Here is an 18068-nt window from a genome sequence, read left to right on the forward strand (position 1 = left end):
ATATTAGCCTAGTTGGGTTAGGTTTTTATCTCGAGCGAATTTATTCTCATTACATGTTCATGTAGAAAAATTTATTTAGTTCGGTTAATAAAATTCTAAATGTCACTTTACTCCTAAATTTTGTGTAACAAGTTTATTTGTCACCCACCGCTCGCTCGTCTATAAATAATCAATCGCCAATCATCCCAACTAAGCCAGCTACTCGACATTGGTGATCCCACTGCTAATGCAAATATACTGTGTTAATTTTACATTCTCAATATTTATTTATTAATATTAATTTTTACTCCAATAATCATAATAATAACAATAAAAAAAAATAATTTTTCAAATTATCAATTTAAATTTACAATAATAATAATAATAATATTAATTATTTTACAAATAAAAAATTAATTTTTTTTTTATTATTATTATTTTTTTTTATTGATAGCTAGTGAAGGTTTTTTTTTTTTTTTTTAAATAAATATTCAAGTGACCCAAGTTTACGCATTTATATTGTATGTGATATTACACACGAAAAATAATGAGTCGACATGAAGGTATGTACCTAATTTACTTATATATATATATGTATTAATCTATTATTACATATATATATGTATATATATACATATATATCCACAGACATATACATATATACATGAAAAATTTTTTATCTATCAATACTTATTAAAATTCTCAATTTTCAATTTTTTCAGAAATCCTCAAAAAAAAAAAAAAATTTTTTTAATAAAAAAAAATTCTAATAAATTATTTAAAATATTTCAGGTTGGTTAGAAGATAGCTGATTTTTTTAATGAAAAAAAAAAAATTATAAATAAATTAAACTTTGACATTTGAAAAAAAAAAAAAAAAAAAAAAAAAAAAAAGAAGAAAAAGAAGAAATAATTTTGAAATCTTCTTTAATTATGGAGTGAAAAATTGCATAATTTTTAGTCGTGGGGATTTTAAGTTTGGAAAGGAAAAATATAATTATATGATAATGAGGTTCTGAAGCTAAGAGACAATTGATTTTCTTTATAAACGTCCTTATGATATTTATAGACTTTATTTATATTTCTGGGATTTATTGTTTGGTTGTTTGTAAATTAAATGGAGGCTTTTTTGTGGTTATGTCTGATTGGGAGCGAGGAATTTAAATGGTGGTGATGTTACTTGCTTATATTTAGTTGGATCAGTTTTTTATTGTTGGTGTTGAGAAATTTTCGGGTGTTTTTTTGTTAAGGAAAGTTAGAAGATAAGTTTTTATGTGGAGGTTTGGAAAATTAAGCAATTTTTTTATGGATGGATTAGTTTTTATTATTTATTTAATTTTAGAATTAAAATGTGAAATTGTTAAAATTTAACTTTAAGATTTTTAGAAATTTTTTAAAAAAACTTGTTTAAAAAATTTCGTTTTGAGAAGCTTTAAAAAATTATATATGCAATTTTTTATAATAATTTTCTAGACTTGGTTTGTTTTTTAAGAAATTAAAAAAAAAATTTTTTTTTTTTTAAACTTTATATTCAAAAATTATTTTTTTTATAATTTATAATTAAAAAATCAATTTTTTAGTTCTCAAAAATTTTTAAATAATTTTATAATTAAAAAAAATACTAATTTTAAAATTTTCTTGTTTTTTTTTAATTTTTGGCATAAGAAAATTATTAAAAAAAAATTATGAAATTTTTTTCTTGTAAAAAAATAAAAAAAATAATTAATTAAAAAATTAACAAAATTTAGTCTTGATTTTTTTAAATTAAAAAATTTTGATGGATAATTTAATAATTTTTAATTTATTTTTATAAATTAATATTATTCTAAATAAATAAATATTAATTAGTGAAAATTTTATTAAAGATTGATTAATTAACAAAATAATTAAATGTTAATTAAAATAAATCATTAATTAATTATTTATAATTTATTCTTAACTACTATTTATTAATAATTAATAATATTTTTCAGGAGTAAGTTGCGACTCCTGTTTAAAAGGAAACTTTCGGGGTCGCAGATACAAGTGCCTAGTGTGCTACGATTATGATTTATGTGCTAGCTGCTATGAAGCTGGAGCGACAACAACGCGACACTTACCAGATCACCCAATGCAATGTATACTAACAAGAACTGATTTTGGTAATTATCTAGCATTAAACTTGTTCAAAGAATTGTTCTTCGAATAAATTAAAATTTTTTTTCTTTTATTAATTACAGAACTTTATTACGGCGGCGAAGGTGTAAGTGTCGAGCAACCTCAGTCGCTGACTTGTCCCTACTGTACCAGAATGGGGTTCACCGAAGCAACATTACAGGAACATGTAACATCTGATCATCCGGACACTACATTTGAAGTGGTCAGTATTTAATTTCTGTGAAGTTAATCTGTATTATTAAAAGAAAAAACATCAATTTTTGATATATTTTTAACTTCTCAATTTAATTGAACTGAATTACAGGTGTGTCCGGTGTGTGCATCACTACCGGGTGGTGATCCGAACCACGTGACAGATGACTTTGCGAATCACTTGACTGCGGAGCATCGCAGCGGACCTAGAGATTTGATATCTTTCCTCGACGAGCCGACATCTCGGCACGGTCCTCGACGAATACCACACTCTTCTCGTGGTGTTGGTGGTCAGCGAACTAGACGGTATTAACAAGGCTTATTAATTGTGATCATGTTCAATCATTTTCACTTAAGACTGCTGTTTTTATTACATTTTTATAAAGAGTTCATTAGTTAAGATAGAAGCACCAATTATTAACACGGGTCAAATTATTGAGACCCTATTTAAAGATTTATTTAATTATCTAGGGTGTTAATAACAATCGTAGATTTTTTATGCAATTTTTAGAATTAAAATAATTATTAAAAAATTAATTGTTGGATTAAATGGAAAATATTTGTTGATGAAAGAAAAAATGTTAGCTCAAGTTTGTTGAAACAACTCTTCAGTGTCTGATTCATAACATATTTTGGTTAAACAACTACTATTTTAAAACCCTCTTTTTTAATTATTTTTCTCATCTATTCACATTAAATTTTGTTTGTTTATAAATAAAATAAATATCGAACAATCGACAATATTATACAATATTTACAATCTATTTAATGGTTATTCATTTTAAAATAATGGCTCTCAATAATTGGTAGACAAAATATATATATATATATATGTTCAGTAAGATCTGTTATTGACAGGTGAGGTTTAAACAGCGCCTTTAACTTAACTTTTTAGACCCCAACAAAATCCGTCAGCAAGCTTTAAAGCAACTTAAAATACACAACATTTTATTTTATTAAATATTCTCTTAATTATTGCTATCACTAATTAAAACTTTATCGTTTTATTTTTATTTAATAAATTTATTTTTAAAATCTTTATGAATTATTTTAATGATAAATAATAAATTAATATTCATTTAATATATTTGAATATATTGTATGGGTGTAAATAATTACCGCAGGTACCTGTCACTAATTCGATCAGCTGATTGTTGTCAGGCTGTCAATAATTGTTTTTTCGTCCGGTCGATTGACTTTATCAATATAAATAAATAATTAAATTAGATAAATTACTACAAAAAAAGCTTGAATTTTCTATTGAAAAAATTAATTAATAGAACCATATTAATTCTAAATATGGAACAAAAGATTGTAATCCTAGTCAGGATTTTTACATTGTCAATAATTGGCGCTTTTACCTTAATTTTTGTAAATTAATAAAAAAAAAAACAAAAACAGCAGTCTACCTCATAAATTCCATTAAAAATATCTAATCTAAAAATTAAAAAGGGATTTATTGGTGAAAATTTTAAGTATTACTATTTTTTTTTCGTTCTATCTTATAACTGTTTAGTGACGACAGGACCTTCAGGTCCAACATGCTTTTCAGTTCATCCGGAGGACTGAGTCCTAGCAGCCGTGACAGTATAGACCCGATTGCCGAATTATTGTCACAGTTATCTGGAGTGCGTCGTACTGGAGCCAGCACTGGCCAGACTACACAATTACAACAGTTGCAGATGCAACTGCAGTTGGAACGGCAACAAGTCAGAGTAAGAATTTTTTAATAAATTATAATTTAAAAAGAAAAAAATTGCATTGAAGACAATACAGTTCTTTTACTTTTACTGACTTAACCTCAATTGGAACAAACTAATAAAAACATTTCTTCTTAATAGAGAACTTGCATTAAATTTTTATCAATAAAAATTAATATATAAATTGAAGAATTATTTTGATAATTTTTTGATTAATAATTTTATTTTTTAAATTAATTATTTTATTTATTTAATTAAGAAGACAACATAAACATAGATATAGTTTTAAAACTTTCTGTAAGATGGCGTTGCGCACCGGAAATAATATTACGTCACTGCCGCGCTTAAATTTGAATTAAAAAAATAAGTAAATTTAAAAATTTCCCGCCCAAATAAATTGTTTAAATATTTTTCTATTATTTTTTGTTAATAACTTTAATTAAACTTTTAAAAAACAATAAAATTAAAAAATATGCTACTTTTTTCTTAAAATTATATTATAAATTAATTAATTAATTAGACTGCTACGAGACATCAGTTGGAGCGGCTGCCGAGAAGACAACCGCAGGCGATTGGTTCTGTCAGTGGTGGAACAAGCGGAACTGGAAGTGCCGCAGGTGGAAGTGGAGCCAGTAGCAGCGCTATTGGCAGCACTAGCGGCAGTGGTAGTGGTAGCGGTAGCAGTGCTGGTACTGCTGGTAGTACTGGTGGGAACCATCATCACTCGACAATGGCAGGTGTCGTTGCTAACAGTTCATCGAGCAATAACAATACGAGTAATGTTAACCCGTCCAGCGGATCGTCTGCCAATTCACAAAACTCTATGTTTTTGTTGCCTAGGTAATTTTTTTTTTTTTTTTTTTTTTTTTTTTTTTATTCAATTTATTTATTTATTGATTGCTGGGTATATCTTCAATCGTAGTATTTTACGGTGGCATGATTGAAGGTATTAATAGTTATGATAGCCTTGGTTTATTTATTTTTTTATTTATAAATAAAATTAATTAGCTGCCAAGAGTAATTATAATGATTAGTCAATTTTTATTGGCAGCTTTTATTAGTTTTGTGGTTATGTTAAGTTATAAAATTTAATTTAATTTATGTAATTTTATTACAAAATCAATGTAACAAAATTTCTTCTCTAAAAAAAATGATTAATTTAAAATTTTATTTTTCAGATGCATTACAACAAGCTTATCAGAAACCCAACTTCAGAACATAGAACGTGATAATGCAAATCGTAGTTTATTTGTGCGTGAAATAGTACTTGGAACTCTCAGTCACACGGTAGTCGAATTAACAGAACAATTAGAAAAACAGCAGCTGGAGTTAGAGTCACAGACGGCATTAGAAGCGCTAAAAAAGTTGCTGAGAACTCCGACAACGAGTGAAGAAACTTGCACAACAACCTTAAGTGACTCTGCTGATAGTAATAAAGACAAAGACAAAGACAAGGACAAGGATGACAAATCTCTCGAAGAGAACCAGTCTTGTCATTCACCGCCATCTGTGCCAGAAACTCCCAGGGAACCCCAGGAACCTGTTACTTCAGCGCCACCTGGACAAGCTTCACCACAAACACAATCCCAGTATACAGTAGCCTCGAATACGCATACCACTGCTACCAGCAGCCTCGCTACCAACTTGCAAACTCAAGCTGGACATCCATCAGCTAATATTCAGACAATTATGCACAGCGTCTTACCTCCTCCGCCGTTGGTAAGTTTTTTTTTTTATTAATTTACAAAAATTAAGGTAAAAGCGCCAATTATTGACAATGTAAAAATCCTGACTAGGATTACAATCTTTTGTTCCATATTAAGAATTAATATGGTTCTATTAATTAATTTTTTCAATAGAAAATTCAAGCTTTTTTTGTAGTAATTTATCTAATTTAATTATTTATTTATATTGATAAAGTCAATCGACCGGACGAAAAAACAATTATTGACAGCCTGACAACAATCAGCTGATCGAATTAGTGACAGGTACCTGCGGTAATTATTTACACCCATACAATATATTCAAATATATTAAATGAATATTAATTTATTATTTATCATTAAAATAATTCATAAAGATTTTAAAAATAAATTTATTAAATAAAAATAAAAAGATAAAGTTTTAATTAGTGATAGCAATAATTAAGAGAATATTTAATAAAATAAAATGTTGTGTATTTTAAGTTGCTTTAAAGCTTGCTGACGGATTTTGTTGGGGTCTAAAAAGTTAAGTTAAAGGCGCTGTTTAAACCTCACCTGTCAATAACAGATCTTACTGAACATATATATTAGGGTGGGTCAAAAAAATCGAATAATTTATTTTTGACTTTATACTCTGAAAAATAGGTTCGTAGACACCTAAAAAGAATTCTCTCCAAGTATAAGCTCTTAATTATAACGGGAAGGTCCTCCGCTTTGCGGGTTTCTATTTTTTTCGAATAATCAGATAAAAAAATTTATATCTCGCTTCCAACTGCTTGGAAAAATATTCCGTGGCATAGATTTTGTGAGAAATTGAATGCTTTACAAAAAAGGTCTCTTATGACTTTTTCAAAAACTCAACCGATTAAAAGATATTCATAGTTGAAGTTTGGCTATTTTAAGGAAAATATTCGTTTTTATTATGAATTTTATAAGTCGATGAAAAAAATTATTTCGGATTGCGGAACTCATGATTTTGTAGGAAATTTACTGCTCTACAAAAATGGTCTCTTATGATTTTTTGATTAAGTGAAGCCGTTACGAGATATTCATCGTCAAACATTAACGAATATCAATATTTCCAGTTTTTGATCAATAATTCGATAAATTTTAATTTAAATTATGAGTTTCAGGAAAATTTACATAAATTTGAGTTTCGATCGATAAAGAAATGTTATAAACAATTTTTTTAATATTGTTTTCAGTCTTGAGCTTGTTTGATTGCATTAAAACAAGAAATTAGAGCATTTTTTTCGACATATAGCCAATGATTAGTTTAATTTGAAGTGAATGACATATTTCTTTGTCAAATTTAATATGAAAAGTATTGAATCAAGTGAGAAACAACCAGTATTTAACTTTTTTATAGATAAATTTTTTATTGAATTATCAATTGCAATATAATTGTCTATATTTTTAACATAACAGTACGCTATTACTATAAATAATTTCTTTTATTACAATTTGGGAATGTTTTTTGATGTTCTTTGACAACTTGCAATAAGTACTGGAATTGTTCTTCATTTTTGTCAAGCATTGATTATATTCACTGACTAATGCAACAGCTCGCTCTGCTGAATCATTGACAACTTTTAGTTGTTGAAAGTATTCTTTATTTTCGAGATAACTCTCATTAGTAGGCCATAATTCAACATCGACATCAAGAAAGTCATACGGTAGATCGAAGATTTTGAAAAGAATTAATGACTTTTTAGACACAAAGTCACTCAGAATTCTCTGCGCCAATGAATTCAAATCTTTTTAGCAATTACAAATCTTTTAGCTTTAGAATCTGTACCTTCACGAGTATTAACAGCTTCAACAATACGTTTTTTTACTTCTAATGGAACGCCATCGTCAAACAGTGATAAAATGGCAAGTTCATCGCTCAAATACCATAAGTGCGAAATCATTTTTTCACACGTAGCTGAAGAAATCAAAGGATTGATATGTTTGTACTCCAATAAATTTTTCATAAACTGCAAGTCATGATAAGCAGCAGTTGTTGCAGAAGTTGATGAAAACCAAGCTTTTAAATACAATGTGACTATAAAAATACAGAAATGACGAAGACCATGCAATTCTTTCTGAGAGAGTTTGAATTCATCTCTGAATAGATACATTTTCAAACTATAAATGGCCTTAGCCATCCATCTAGCATGATGAACAGCACCAGGACGTTTGAAAGAAATCTTTTCTTGAGGCATTTCTCCAAGGAAAATCAATGATAATTCCAATAATTCTTTATCTAACTTATTATAACATTTCTTTATCGATCGAAACTCAAATTTATGTAAATTTTCCTGAAACTCATAGTTTAAATTAAAATTTATCGAATTATTGATCAAAAACTGGAAATATTGATATTCGTTAATGTTTGACGATGAATATCTCGTAACGGCTTCACTTAATCAAAAATCATAAGAGACCATTTTTGTAGAGCAGTAAATTTCCTACAAAATCATGAGTTCCGCAATCCGAAATAATTTTTTTCATCGACTTATAAAATTCATAATAAAAACGAATATTTTCCTTAAAATAGCCAAACTTCAACTATGAATATCTTTTAATCGGTTGAGTTTTTGAAAAAGTCATAAGAGACCTTTTTTGTAAAGCATTCAATTTCTCACAAAATCTATGCCACGGAATATTTTTCCAAGCAGTTGGAAGCGAGATATAAATTTTTTTATCTGATTATTCGAAAAAAATAGAAACCCGCAAAGCGGAGGACCTTCCCGTTATAATTAAGAGCTTATACTTGGAGAGAATTCTTTTTAGGTGTCTACGAACCTATTTTTCAGAGTATAAAATCAAAAATAAATTATTCGATTTTTTTGACCCACCCTAATATATATATATATTTTGTCTACCAATTATTGAGAGCCATTATTTTAAAATGAATAACCATTAAATAGATTGTAAATATTGTATAATATTGTCGATTGTTCGATATTTATTTTATTTATAAACAAACAAAATTTAATGTGAATAGATGAGAAAAATAATTAATAAAGAGGGTTTTAAAATAGTAGTTGTTTAACCAAAATATGTTATGAATCAGACACTGAAGAGTTGTTTCAACAAACTTGAGCTAACATTTTTTCTTTCATCAACAAATATTTTCCATTTAATCCAACAATTAATTTTTTAATAATTATTTTAATTCTAAAAATTGCATAAAAAATCTACGATTGTTATTAACACCCTAGATAATTAAATAAATCTTTAAATAGGGTCTCAATAATTTGACCCGTGTTAATAATTGGTGCTTCTACCTTAATTAATTTTGTTAAATTAATATACATTACTATTATTAATAATTAATAATTATTATAAATGTAAACATAAAATATAACACCCATGACCTAACCAGGTACTGCAGCAACCACTGCCGCCATTACCGCCAACCCGTAACACGGGAACCGGAACAATCCGAGAGTCCTCGACAACAATCGCCGGCTCACAGCCGCCATACTTAACCACTCGAGGCGTTAACGTTACCAGCGGCGTTAACTCCGTCAATGTGACAAACTCTTCTCGGCGAAAACCCGTCCGGTCCGTCGACGGGCGGAACCAGTCAACGGAACCCCCGCCACCCCACTAACGTCTAGAATAATTATCTACTAATAATTATCTAAACAACAAATAATTAACGCTTTATTCATTTATATTATACACTGTTTTTCTTTCTTCATTATTTTTCATTTTTATTTTTATTTCTTCTTCATTGAGTGTCGGCCCATAAAGGAAAATTTTTTAAAAATTTATCCATTCAATAATTAAACAAACTTTTATCCTTAGCACTAGTCCTAGCGCTGTTTAGAACACTTCATCATTGTTGTTAATTATTATGATTATTATTATTATTATTATTATTATTATTATATATATATATATATATATATATATATATATATATATATATATATATATATATATATATATATATATATATATATATATATTGATAAGTTAACCCGAGTTAATTGCTCCATATAATTTTAAATTATTATAAAATTATCTATGCAATTAGGAAAAATACGTAGACACTCACTGAGAATATATATACTTTATTAAATATTTATCTTTGTACTAGTGTTTTAAAGACATCAATTTTTTTTTATTTATTTGTGAAATTTAAAAATCATTTAATTAATATTGATTTTTGTTTTTGTATCAATGATTAGATACTGAAAAAAAAATTATATGTCTTTAGCATTAGTATGTGATTTTTTTATGAGTACTGATACTGATTATAATAATTTTTTTATTAATTATTACACCGACGTCTTTTTTATGTAAATATTTATTATTATTATTATTATTATTATTATTATTATTATTATTAGTATATTTTGATTTTAAAAACATTTTAAAAACATGTCAAAATTTTATAAAAATTGAGTGAAAAGATCTAGAAATAATGACAAAAAATGAGTGCATTGACTTTGAGAGTCAAAAAATTTTATGCCTCGTTCAAAAACAGTAGTAGTAAAAATTTTTAACCGGTAATATTAGTAAATTTGACTCATTAAAATATTGTCAGAGAAATACATTAATTTGAAGCGTCAATGTAATTTGTATAAGTCATTTCAATCTGATTAAAAAATTATAAATATAATTTAACATTTTTTAATCTTATTACTATGACATTTAATGTTATTTACAATTTTTTTAATAAATGAAATTGACGTTTTAAATTTACATTGACGCTTAAAATCAATGCAGCGCGTGTTGCATTGACACTTCAAATCAATTTGAATGTTAAATAAGAAATTTATTAATTTTATCGTGTTAAAAATTTTTAACAGTGTCTTTTTACGACAAATAATTATTAGAAAATGCATTGACACTCAAAATAAATGTAATTTTTTTTAATTAATATCTCTTGATCTATCCATCCGATTTTTATAAAATTTTAATATGTTTTTTAAATTAAAACCTAGTTATATTATTATTATTATATTTATCATTATTGTAATTTGCATCTGCATGAATAAATAACTAACTAAAAACAGAAAAAAAAAATAGAAAAAAAGTCTGCAAATTATAAAGTTGCATTTAGAAATAATGGAGATTTAAACAACAAAAAAAAACACTAGTTTTAATAAATTATAATGTTAATTATAATTATAAGAACAATAGTTAATTATTATATAATTATAATTGATTAAGTAGGACATACATAGATGTTTTGTTTTGTTATCTTTATGATAATAATAAATGTAAATAAAATATAGGTAATTAAATTAATAATAGACTAGCTAATTAATTTGGTGATTAACTGGATTAATTAAATAGACGTCGGTGTGTTTAAGTTTACAAAAAAAAAAAAAAAAAAAAAAAAAAACTACTGCTGGTATAAATTGTTCAATTATAACTGAATAAAATGTGTGTGTTTTATAACTTTATAAAATTTATAATTATAAAAAAAAAAAATAAGTATATATATAATATCTCAGTGATGTCATGATTAATCCAGTGTCTTGAATTGAGGAAAGCTTTATGCGACAATTATTTAACTTGGTAAATTTAATAAATAATCGATTAAAAATAATAAAGATTAAAAATATAAATCTAAACATATTTATAAATAATATATCTTATTTTTTTTCTTTTTTTTTTTTTTTGATTGATTTTACGCGCTATTTATTAATTTTCTTTTGTTACACTAATCTCATAAGTATTTATAGACGTGTGAATGATTAATTGCTAATAATAAGTCGGTAACGTTGTTACTAATATAATAATTATTATATTATTATTATATTTAAAAATAACAAAATAAATTGATGAATTTTAAAAAATAAATATCGACAGCGTTGTCATTTTTTTATTAGATTTGTTTGTAAGCTAATATTTTATTTTTTATTTTTTTTAAGTTTAAATAATAACTCATAAAATTTTTTTTATTTTTCAGCTGAAATAAGGGAGCTGGAAAAAATAATGAAGTAATATGGAACAATTATAGTCAAATTTGTTATTTACGATAACAACAACTTCAACAACAACACCAAGTTATTATTAAATGATCTACAGTGATTATTTCGAGTTTTAAACACTCGTATAATTATAATTGTTATTATAAATATGTAAAGTTCACTCGAAAATATATTATAACCTGGTAATTGTATACTACTTTTTTATTTATTTGTTTAATTTTCTAGATGTCAATATTTTGTCTTTATTTTTTTTTTTTTTTCTATAATTTATTTGTTAAAAAAAAATTTTAAATTAATTATTCGCAAAATTGATTCTTATTTACGAGGCACAAAATTTAAAATTTTAAAATCTCCCGCTAAATATCTGCGCATGCGTATTAGTCAGAAATTAAAACTGCGCATGCGCATTAATCAGAAATTAAATCTGCGCCTGCGCAGAACCTCCAAGAATTACCTGTAGCAGTTACCAGTCACCTTTCTCTGGTCCCCGAGCCATTACCCCCATGAGTCATCCGCTCAAAAATTTATTTGTAGGGGTGGGAAAAAAAAATTAATCACTGTTTTTTCTTCCAGGCATTCAACAGTCAACACAGTATAGTATACTACAAGCACACACAGTCATTCTCCCTCTCTCCAACCACCAGCATTCCTCCATCTTTGTCTCCATTATGTGTACCATGCCAACCAGCAAGTACAGTAAGCAGAGCGCCGACCAGTTGTAGTACTTGTAGTCAGTATCATCATCATCATCATCATCATCATCATTGTCATACAGAGAGTATGACTACTACTCCTTACTATTGCTGCCCGCTGGATTAAAAAAATTAAACAGTGATAAGTGACGAGTGGAGATTTAAGTTTTAAAAGCAAGACAGCCATCACAAGTTTTTGTTTTAGTTTTTCTTTAACGGGCGTCGTCGGCCGTCGTTGTCCGTTGTCATACTCGGATCCGTGTCTCGCGTCATTCGATTGGCGTCGCGTGTTCTATAGTCACATATTCGCGGAATATATATTAAATTAAATATATATATAAATGTAAGTGATGTGTTGTAAATTTATGTTGGAGTGAGATTGAGAACGTTCAAAGACTCATTCAGGTTTTATTGATGAGTCAGATTATTGACAAATTATTTTTTTATAAATAATTTTTTTTTTTTTTTTTTATTAAAATTTACAAAATTAATTTAATTTAATTTTTAAAAAAATTAAAAAAAAAAGTTTCAAGAATTCCAAAGTGACAGTTGGGTGTGTAAAATATTTAACAAGTGGTTTTGATTTATTATTATTAGTTTTTAATTTTCATTATTGAATTTTTTATAAATGGCTGGAGCTTCAAATATTGGCGGAATATTTTTTAAGATAAATCTGTGATTTAGAGATTAAACATGTGCAAGATTTTTGATGGAGGTTTTGTGAATTTTAGTGCAGTGAAGTTTTGTAATTTTTGAGTTTTTTTTTTATAAATTACAAGCAGATAATTTGGAGCTTGGGTTTAGTTTTATGTTTTGAGAGGACTTGAGATGGGGAGAAAAATTGAGAGCTGGAAATGTACCGGGACACGGGGAGTTGTCATAGGGAGCATAGTGCTGGGATTACTCTGCGGAACTTTAGGTGAGTTTACTGTATTTTTATCTTTCTTCAGGTAGATATCTCTGTGTATTTGCCTTTAGAGAGGTATATTTATGTAGGTATGGAGGAGAATAGGTGTGTTGAGGTATTGTAAATGGAGAATGTGGAAAATTTAATGTTCTTAAGAACTTTTTGAGTTATGGGAAATTTATAAGCTTGAGATTTTAAAGTATAATATTGGAGCGGCTTATGAATTATTTTTACATTTTAAATTTGAGGGCATTGCTAATTTTTTTTTGAATGAAATTTTTATTATTATTATTGTCATTATTATTATTATAATAAAAGTATAATAATAAAAATTTCGTCATGATGATAAAGTTAGCAGTTAGTTGAAAATTTTTTTTAAACAAATTGGTTAAAAAATTATTTAAAAAAAAACAACATTTTAAAATTTTCTACATGTGAAATTTTTTAAATTAATTTTTTTTTAATAATTTTTTCAATAAAAAAAATTCTAAAAATTTTTAGATGTCGGCTAACTTTATTGTCATTTTAAAAAATTGCATTTTTAATTTTTAAAAATTTCTACAAGTCATTTTTTTTGCAATAATTTATTTGTCGCTAAAATTTTTAAAATTATGAAATATCTGCAAATTAATTTTCATATTTTATTTATAAATTTTTAACTAAACAGAAATGACATTTTTATGCTGCATTGGCACTCAAAATTAAAACATCCATTTTTGTCAATCATTATTTATCGTAAAAAGACACTTTAAAAAAATTCTTAACGCGATAAAATTAATAAATTTCACTCGTGAAGATATTATTTAACATGTAAATTAATTTAGAGTGTCAATGCAGCACATAGTGCATTGATTTTAAGCGTCAATGCAAAATTAAAACAACAATTTTATTTATTAAAAAATTATAAATAGAATTAAGTGTCATAGTAATAAGATTAAAAAATGTTAAATTATATTTATAATTTTTTAATTAAATTTAAATGACGCATATAGATTGCATTGACGCTCAAAATCAATGCATTTGTCCGATAATATTTTAATGAGTCAAACTTACTAATATTACCGGTTAAAATTTTTTAACACGAGTGTTTTTAAACGAGGCATTAAATTTTTACACTGCGTTGACTCTCAAAGTCAATGCACTCATTTTTTGTCAATACCTCTGGATCTATCCATCCGATTTTTATAAAATTTTGATATTTATTTCACGTTTCAAAATTATTATTGTTATTATTTATTTTTCTTATTAGAAAAAAATTAATCAAAATTTGATGTGAAATTTAACTTGTAAATATTTTTTATTTTTTCTTATAATTTACTCCGATAATAAAAATAAAAAATATAATTGTTATTATAAAAAAAGCTTTAATTTTTTTTAATTAAAAAATTAAGTCCTGAAAAAATTTAATTAAATTTATTTTTTTGATATTTTAAAGTTAAGAATTTACTTCTGGAAATTTTATTAAAAAAAAAAATTACAATTTTTTTTAATCATTTTTTATTTAAAACTCATAAGACATATTTAAAACTATAAAAGTTTTTTTTATCTAAAATTAATTCAAAGAGGCAATGAACTATTACACAACTATTTAAATTAATTGGAAGAATATGAAATGAATTAAAATAATAATATTTAATAACCAAAACTTTCTATTGTCATTCACAACAAAGTACTTGTTTGTATTTGGTATTTAATCTCTAAGATAATTAATTGTTAACGATACCATAAACATTTTATAAATCTTTATCTAAAAATAATTATAGCGTTAATTAAAAGTATCTGATAAAAATATGTAGGTATTGTTACAAGCTAGTAATTAGCTTTAATTTACGAGGATAATGATCAATTAAAATTTTTCAAATGAATTTTATCAAATATTTTACTATAATTAAAATTAAAAAAAAGAAAGATGTCATTCGGCAGCTGTAATTAAATTAGATTTTTTTTTATTAAAATTAAATGACAACACTAAAGCAATTGAGAAAATACATAAATAAATTTGTATAATTTAATTTTTAATTTTTTTCAATAAAACTCACAATTTTATAAAATTTTGAAACTTTTAAATTGCTTTAATTTTAAAACTTATTGATCTAGCAAAATCTATAGCTATGCAAATTAAAGCTTATTTAATTAGCTTTCAGATAAAATTTACAGCAGTTTAATAAGTTATCTTGTTCGAGAGCTATTGAAGGGAGAGACAGTAAAAATTAAAATTGTTCGCTGTAATTAATAATTTAAAAAAATTTATAATTTCTTTAATTTGTAAACTAATTGACCGATTTAGCTCATTTTTTAATTTAATCTTGGAAATCCTCCAAAAAAATAAGTAACTGTTAACAAATATTTATTTAAAATAAAAAGCAAAAATAGAAATTTTTTTTGACAATTTTTTGGCAATTTTTATAATGTATTATAATTAATACAAATAATTTATAAAGATGATTTTTGTATTTTTTATTAACTATTAAAAAATGTAATTTTCTTCTAAATAAATATTTATTGAATAATAAAAAATATTAATTAAAATTAAAAAAATTTAATTAATAATTGTATTCAAATAAATTAAATTATTAATAGTTAATAAATTCTTGTATCAGTGTGGTATTTTCAGCTGAGTCAAAGAATAGCCAAAATTTTATAAAATCTGCGTTATAAAAACAAATCCAATTAAAATCTAAAAATAAAAAAATGTAATTTGTAAAGGGTCAGCCCTAATAAATCAAACTAGGACACTAATTGTACAATAATCTAATTACAATAACTTCTCTAATAAGATTAATTCAAGCTACGATTATTACACTAATTGCAGTGATATAAATAAGATCAAGGTTGATGTTATGATTGTAATTATAAATTACGAATAATGAATATAAATAATATAACAAATGGTGAATAAATTAAATGGGAAGAAAAGTAGGTATAGGTCTTTCTTCTCTAGCAATAGACTTACATCCATGTGTGTAATAATAAAAGATGGGAATTAAATGAATAGAAAGAAAATGAAATTTTTAGAGGGGAGAGCAGGAAATAACATACAATCGGCGATTCATCGTGTACACGCGTACTCATATCGTACATATATATATATAAGCGTATGGTTTATATTGTAAGAAGTCAGAGTGTGATTCATCCGTGGGAATGTACTAAATCCACACACACTTACTCACTTACTATTACTCATTTCTTTATTATATATGTATGTATGTTAAGTATTTACTAGTATCATACCATAACGCACATACAATGGGGCCGTTTGTACATATCACCACTTACATTTTTTAAATTTACAACATTTTCTTACTTATACTTCTTACTCATTTTTTTTTTAGATATTTTTAGCCGTGTATTACTTTTTATGTTGGGATATGTGATAATATTCATCGATTTTTTATTTATATTGAGATATATATTAAAAAAAAAAATATTTTGCAAATAAATAAATAAAATTTATTATTATTGGTTGAAATTAAAAAATTTCCAGAAGTAAATTCTTAACTTTAAAATATTAAAAAAATAAATTTAATTAAATTTTTTCAGGACTTAATTTTTTAATTAAAAAAAATTAAAGCTTTTTTTATAATAACAATTATATTTTTTATTTTTATTATCGGAGTAAATTATAAGAAAAAATAAAAAATATTTACAAGTTAAATTTCACATCAAATTTTGATTAATTTTTTTCTAATAAGAAAAATAAATAATAACAATAATAATTTTGAAACGTGAAATAAATATCAAAATTTTATAAAAAACGGATGGATAGATCCAGAGGTATTGACAAAAAATGAGTGCATTGACTTTGAGAGTCAACGCAGTGTAAAAATTTAATGCCGCGTTTAAAGACACTCGTGTTAAAAAATTTTAACCGGTAATATTAGTAAGTTTGACTCATTAAAATATTATCGGACAAATGCATTGATTTTGAGCGTCAATGCAATCTATATGCGTCATTTAAATTTAATTAAAATATTATAAATATAATTTAACATTTTTTAATCTTATTACTATGACACTTAATTCTATTTATAATTTTTTAATAAATAAAATTGTTGTTTTAATTTTGCATTGACGCTTAAAATCAATGCACTATATGCTGCATTGACACTCTAAATTAATTTACATGTTAAATAATATCTTCACGAGTGAAATTTATTAATTTTATCGCGTTAAGAATTTTTTTAAAGTGTCTTTTTACGATAAATAATGATTGATAAAAATGGATGTTTTAATTTTGAGTGCCAATGCAGCATAAAAATGTCATTTCTGTTTATTTAAAAATTTATAAATAAAATATGAAAATTAATTTGCAGATATTTCATAATTTTAAGAATTTTAGCGACAAATAAATTATTGCAAAAAAAATGACTTGTAGAAATTTTTAAAAATTAAAAATGCAATTTTTTAAAATGACAATATAGTTAGTCGACATCTAAAAATTTTTAGAATTTTTTTTTATTGAAAAAATTATTAAAAAAAAAATTAATTGAAAAAATTTCACATGTAGAAAATTTTTAAAATTACACTTGCAATTTTTTTGAAAATGTTTTTTTGTTATAATTTATAATTTTAAGATAATTATAATTTCAATGTATTTTTTTTTGCAACATTTCTCACAATAGATTTATATTGTAAGTAAGGCTCATACGAATCGATAATATTATCATGTTTAGATACAGTTACGCGATAAAAAAAAAAAAATAGAGTACCCGTAATACCTTCTTATATTACTTGCCCTGAATATTTATTAAAGAAGATAAATATTTAGATAGTATTCCGTATTAAAATTAAATATTT

The 18068-nt window shown here is 25.0% G+C and overlaps 2 protein-coding genes across 5 annotated transcripts in view; both read left to right on the forward strand.

Annotated features, from left to right (window-relative positions):
* Positions 1–11858, forward strand: LOC141537683 (E3 ubiquitin-protein ligase KCMF1). Of its 4 annotated transcripts, none has more exons than XM_074258810.1 (8): positions 1–542; positions 1952–2119; positions 2198–2337; positions 2440–2633; positions 3853–4042; positions 4548–4867; positions 5206–5746; positions 9104–9562. In XM_074258810.1, exons 1-8 carry the CDS (start codon positions 527–529, stop codon positions 9332–9334), a joined length of 1800 nt encoding a protein of 599 aa, XP_074114911.1. In that variant the 5' UTR covers positions 1–526; the 3' UTR covers positions 9335–9562. The 4 variants fall into 4 exon arrangements, with proteins under 4 accessions (XP_074114911.1, XP_074114910.1, XP_074114912.1 ...); XM_074258809.1 differs by having other exon boundaries at positions 2–542; positions 3844–4042; XM_074258811.1 differs by having other exon boundaries at positions 2–542; positions 3862–4042.
* The window catches only part of Shg (DE-cadherin), a 15610-nt gene continuing 9257 nt past the window's right edge, over positions 11716–18068 (forward strand). The window contains exons 1-2 of the mRNA XM_074258805.1: positions 11716–11854; positions 12246–13283. Coding sequence (XP_074114906.1) covers positions 13193–13283 — 91 coding nt within the window. The 5' untranslated portion in view covers positions 11716–11854; positions 12246–13192. The remainder of the gene's footprint in view (positions 11855–12245; positions 13284–18068) is intronic.

Source organism: Cotesia typhae, unplaced genomic scaffold, assembly GCF_013202065.1.
Source record: "Cotesia typhae breed Kobodo isofemale line unplaced genomic scaffold, CoteBio_Ctyphae scaffold_91, whole genome shotgun sequence".
NCBI classification, from domain to species: domain Eukaryota; kingdom Metazoa; phylum Arthropoda; class Insecta; order Hymenoptera; family Braconidae; genus Cotesia; species Cotesia typhae.